The sequence below is a fragment of the Dryas octopetala genome, chromosome 6, assembly GCF_963921425.1.
Source record: "Dryas octopetala chromosome 6, drDryOcto1.1, whole genome shotgun sequence".
In the NCBI taxonomy this organism is placed as follows: Eukaryota; Viridiplantae; Streptophyta; class Magnoliopsida; order Rosales; family Rosaceae; genus Dryas; species Dryas octopetala.
The window spans coordinates 3161289-3167288 of NC_141371.1; the positions used below are offsets into that span (position 1 = coordinate 3161289).

Consider the following 6000-nt stretch of genomic DNA (forward strand, 5'->3'; position numbering starts at 1 on the left):
GACAAAAGAACCCAAAGAAAATTGAGAAGGGAAACACGTAATGAAATAAGAAATCGAAAAGAAAGCTAAACTACAGCAAAACGGTGCGTTTTGTCTGTTGACTTGACAAATCGATTTCCACATTAGCAAAGAAATCTGGAGTCGTGACTTTTTTGATACACACGGCTTACAGATTCTTCCCTGTTCTTGAAGCTTTCCAATTTAAATCTCAATATCATCACCTTCTCATTCCATCTTTCATTCACTATAGAGACCCAAATTTAGGATTAGGCTTTTCTTTCCTTTCTAAAGTGCTTGATACCCCATGGATTTCCAGAAGAGGAGAATCCAATTACTGCTATTCATAGTTGGCATCATCGCCCTCAGTATCGCAGGTACACATATATTTATATATATATATATATGTGTGTGTGTGTGTTTGAAAACGGTAATTAGAATTGAAATTTGAATTTTTGCATATACTCTCCACTGGGAAATGAAATTCTTAGCTGATTGAATTTGTAAAAAACTGTCATTTTTGAGAATACTGGATCTCAAATCATACTCTTCATGTTTGGTTGCAGCGAAAATGCGAGGGATTTAATCTAAAATCCCAAACTTCAACAACCTAGATTATATCCGTTGTTATGTTCTGAATAATAAGATCATAGTCATACACAGTCGGTTTTTATTTGCTGTTGAACTACACCTCTCATTTGATGATTTGATTACTTGACCACCAAGTGCATTGCGTAGTGAACAAGAGCAATTGAAATGTGTGATATATAATCAGGTTTCTTTTAGAATCTTTGCGGTCACATGATTTTTCTATGTATGAAACATAATGAAACGAAGTAGCAATCACCCATTACCATAATGCTGTAGTTCCTGTCTCGTTCCCAACCCTTGGGAATGACTTAGTAACAGTGGTTTTTTTTTTTTTTGGGGTTCTGTTTTATGGGGTAGTTATTCTCTGTATTTTCATTATATTTTTTTGAAATGAGTCTGTTGAAGGGGATGGGGCAGTTGCTTTTTTTAGAGACCCGAGCTGATAACTAGAAAGATGAATCACCATTTTGATGTTAATTTTCAGTTGTTGAAATATTACATGCATTCTGGTTGAATTGAGCTATAAATAAATGTTTCTCTACATATTATTTTACAGATGTTCTTGCTTACAGTCTGTAATTTACACTCGTTTTAGGATTTTTGTAACATTTGTGATTTACTAAGATGCATAATATAATATTCAATTCTTAGCATTTTCGTAGTATTATGTTCTCCACATGAATCCAGGGAGAGAGAGAGAGAGAGAGAGAGAGAGAGACTGTATCTATCATTGTATCTACTTCTTATTTAGAGTATACTCTTATCGTTTTTTACTTCTTTTTTCCCGTAGCTGAAAAATGTCGGGAGATGGTTGGGGAAGAGTATTCATCTCGGAGTGGGAAGTTTACAATCATGGACTGCTTTGATATGAGTAGTGGAACACTAGCTTGTAGTGTGAAACAGGGAGTGAAGCTCTATGCCAACAACATCAGAGCCGCTCATGTCGAGGCAGCAAGGCATAAAGCAATTGAAGGTGCATTGACTGAAGCATTGTCACAGAATTTTGCTCCTAAAGATGCAGCCAAGGAGGCACAGAAAGCAGGAGAAAAGGCAGCGAAAATGGCAAGTCGGCAAGCCAAGCGGATAATGGGTCCTATTATCTCTTCTGGATGGGACTTTTCTGAAGCTCTATATTATGGTGCTGCAGTAACAGAAGCGTCCTCCAGGGGAGTTGGCTCCCTGTTGGGCACTTATGCTGGAGGCTTTCTAGGGGAGCAAAGGCTTCGGAGATTTGGTTACCTTGTGGGAAGTCAATTTGGAAGTTGGGTAGGAGGTAGGATTGGATTGATGATCTATGATGTGATTAATGGACTCAATTACTTGCTCATAGTTGGTCTACCCGAAAATATTAAAGTTCGTGAAGCTCCTGATTATGAAAGTTCTAAAGCTTCTGATGACTCTTTTGCTACATTTGTGAGCCCTGAAGCCGAAGCCTCTGAGATCTCTGAAACCCAATATGAATATTCTGAACTATGATTATCTTACTCGTAATTTTATTCTGTAGATGCCATATAAGCTGTAGTTTCAGTGACTTGTTCAAGTTTGTGTATAATTCAACCGATGGTATTTCCATACAGTTGCACGCATCATTCTTATACTGAAAGTTCTCTTTAAAATTCATCTATAAACACAATTTCGTTATAATTTTCTTGCATTTTATCTTTTGTTTGTTATGGAAATTCAGAAAAAAGAAGAAGGGTTGCAACTGTTGAGCCTTCCAAGGTCGGGAGCTCAAATTTCCCTCTCCTAATGTTGCTTGATAATATATATATATATATATATATATATATGATTGTAAACACTACTTATCCAGAGATTAATTTGAGGAATGAAATAGAAGAGTTCTCACTCTTCACTGGTTATGGCAACCCTTGGGCCTAGGCTTGAACATCTCATCAAACTACTTTAGTCTTTAGCTGAGACATGGGTAAAAAGTGTACACCCCAAACAATTCTTACATTGAGATGGGTCTATCAGCCTATGTTTGTGGATTTGGGCAGCACTAGTGTGTGGCTGTTATGTTTGTCATGGGTAGTTTAGTTTGAGTAGAAATATCAGAGTTTTAAATTCTTCTAACAATAATGGGTCTCGGGAACGAGAAACACCAAAAAAATCAACATTATAGAATAAAAAAAATTGAAAATTCAACTATTATCCAAATTGAATCCATAAATAAGTAAAGCAAATGCAAATTGATGCTGAAGCTTGAGGAATACATCCGCATATTAAGATGGGGCAAGCATTGCACCAGGAGAACAGATTTGAAAACTATTGCGAGGGCCCAAGCTATTGGGATAGTTGGACTAGGAAATAGTGTGGGTCTAAGTCTAATACCAATAGGCCCATCGCTCTCAGGGCCAGTGTATGGCACATGGAGTCGTGTGGTTGACACAAGTCCATTGCTTCAACGGCCACAATGAATTTGACTTCATCTTAGCCGACCAACATGCTACGGGCCTAGCTTTAATTTTGATGCTTCTATTAAAAAAAACATAAAGAAAGGAAAAGGAAGCACTACATTTAATTAGTGCATGATGGCATGGGTCACACCTCCAAATACTAGATTTTTTTTTTATGTTTTATTAATCAACAAGAATAGTCTATCAGATTTGAACTCAAAATTTCTTTTTATACAACAAAAGTTAAGTTGCCACTTAACTAAATAGTCATTGACAAATACTTATTTTCTTTAAAAAAGAAAATCAACACAAAAAAATAAATAAAGACTTCGAACACGTAAACATATATGTATAAAATACTTTTTATCACTCAAGTTATAGACCATAAATGTGGAATAAGTATTTTATCATTCAAGTTATAGACCCTCATCAAACAAGTAATATTATTTATGAAGAAAAATTTATCATGATTCGCGAAAACTAGTGCATGACACTCTCGTTTATTAAAAAAAAAAAAAATTCATCATGATTCTCAACAATAACAAATTTATCATGACAATTAATTATTAATTTAATAATATATTTCTCTACAATATTAGAAATATAAGAAATTTAAATCTTCCTTATCTAGATAAAAAAGAAAAGTTATTGTGACAAATTTGTTGAGGAAAAAGTTGGCAAATGTTGAACCCCACCAAGAGCATTAATCTAAAAAGAGCTATTCTAAGAAAAGGTATCCCAATTTCGATGTCGAGTAGTCGCGTTACTGCTATTAGTTGTTGGGAGCGAAAGAAAGTGGCCAAATTGGCCAAAAAAGTAGAAGACGACTTTCTTCTCTATCTAAAAACGAATGTAATTTGTATCATGCTTTTAATTCAGAACCATACGACTTATCAATGTCCACTTCTATGCTTACCACCTCCCTCAGTGGATTTAATTTCAAAATAACGCAATCTGATATATTGGAGGAATATTTAGGGTGTCATTAAATGTTTGCATGGTGATATTAGAGAGATCGATTAACGATTGTTTCAACATATATTTTAGAGTTCAACTGATGTGATAATATTTTTTTATGTTCATATATGAGTTTACTTTGAATTTTATTTATTTATAATAAATAAGAAATTGATATATTCTCTGTCACATTAGTTGCTAATCAAAAGTTAAAAAATGAGTTGGTACCTAGCTCTAATATTATTGATGTTTGCAAGACAAAAAATGTAATAGTGTAGGCAATCAGTTTTTGAGCATGATCATATGCTTTTTTAATTCTTGAAAGTTTTTTTTTTTTCCTTATTAGGGTTTAATTTGTGAATTACAGAACCTACTCATATGACATATATACGAATTTATACTATAAACCGACTCCATTCGATGAGTCAGTACTGGTGGAATGTATTCATACACTTCGAAATTGTCTTGGTCATCAGAATCTATCTTTACGAGTTAAAAATGAGGGTCAAATTATAAAGAGAAATTTTAAAAGACAAAAGCATCCAATTGAAAGGTTGCACTACCTAAAGGAATGATTGTGTTTGTATCTCATTAATTTATACCATTGAAGTTGAAAGAATAATAAAAACAAATCTAAATGAAAGTGAAAACAGTATATAACAATATCTTAGCTTGGAAGTTGAATTCGAATTAGAAAAGGAGCTTTAGAGGTTGAAATAATAGTGGCCATCCAGTTCATGTAAAAAGCCACCTAATTCTCTGGCCAAAGAAAAACAAAAATTATAGTGGGAAGCTAGGCACTTTGAAGATGTCTAAAACAACAAATATTGATCAGTATATAAATGACAACATATATATGCAGATACAGAAAGGCCCACATGATATTCATAATACATGTTTAAACAGCATAGATTTTGTCTTTCCATATATATATATATATGCATGTCAAGTTTCAATTGAAGTGGGACCTCTTTTAATTTCTTCTAGAGATTAAGGAAGTGCATGATTGGATCATTAATTAAACATTAATTCCTTTAAACTAATTTGAAAAAAGTGTGCCAAATATATGCCAGAAATTTAGTTCCGAAAAACGTAAAACAAAACAGAAATAACACAATATATAATAACTAAACAACCATGGATTTAGTTTTATTTGGTGAAATTTGGCCATGCCAACAAGTAAAATATTTCAAGAATCCAATCAGGTTGATTTTTTATCATGTTGACATTCCATTTTGTGGACCCAACTCATTGTTTGTGATATATATAGGATAAGGCAAGTGGGGTTCACAATAAATTGGCAAGTTAGCCAGCTAGTGTGAAATGAATGATGCTGATAGTAACTTAAGAGACCAGTATACTCAACAAAATGTTTGTTTTTTCTTAATTTATATATCTGTATCAATTGTTTATTATATGTTTGTTGGTTCTTACAAGGAATGATGTACAGTGAAAATTAGTAGTGTGTGAAAGCGAGCATAAGCAAGAGAATCTTTGCCATTGTGTAATTGATGGTTTATAATTATTGTTATCATTATTTTGATTTAGTACTGCATGCATGGTCATGTAACATCGATCAGACTCCAAGTTTACATTAATCCAACAGGTACTCTTTGCCATTGTTATAGCAGCTTTTGAAATAAGATATACAAGAAGATCAATCGATCACAGTCATTTACATTTCATGGTGGTGATTAATATTAATATAATCCTAATTAAATGGATCCTCTAGTCAATTGTCACTAACTTTTGAACTTCATCCCTTCCAATTGCCATATATAAAAAGGGTCTTGGACTCATTTCTCCACTTGTAAATTTTTAATTGGGGTCTCATATTTTGTGCATTGAATGGGAGAAAGATTAAAAAAATGACATCATTCTTTCACATAATGTTGCAACTAGTTCATTACTTTTCCTGCAGAGGTAACAAGAGCCATCAAGTGTTGCAACTCTGAAACCTATATGCCTCGGCATTGGGATCATGGGATTGATTCCGATCCCAAGAAAAACCATGTTAATTTAATGCAAGGGTCCAAATAGTTTGCACACAAAATTG

The 6000-nt window shown here is 33.5% G+C and overlaps 1 protein-coding gene across 1 annotated transcript; it reads left to right on the plus strand.

Annotated features, from left to right (window-relative positions):
• Nucleotides 1-130: 130 nt before the first annotated feature.
• LOC147281135 (uncharacterized) lies at nt 131-2230 on the plus strand. The gene is made up of 2 exons (XM_086248677.1): nt 131-374; nt 1379-2230. Exons 1-2 carry the CDS (start codon nt 305-307, stop codon nt 2062-2064), a joined length of 756 nt encoding a protein of 251 aa, XP_086104803.1. The 5' UTR covers nt 131-304; the 3' UTR covers nt 2065-2230.
• The last annotated feature ends 3770 nt before the right edge of the window (nt 2231-6000 follow it).

What these genes read in the sequence shown, in the direction of transcription:
- LOC147281135 (XM_086248677.1), top strand. Translation starts at nt 305, where the DNA reads ATGGATTTCCAGAAGAGGAGAATCCAATTACTGCTATTCATAGTTGGC. An exon ending in CATCGCCCTCAGTATCGCAG is followed by an intron (nt 375 to 1,378) that starts GTACACATATAT and finishes TTTTTCCCGTAG; the next exon opens with CTGAAAAATGTCGGGAGATG.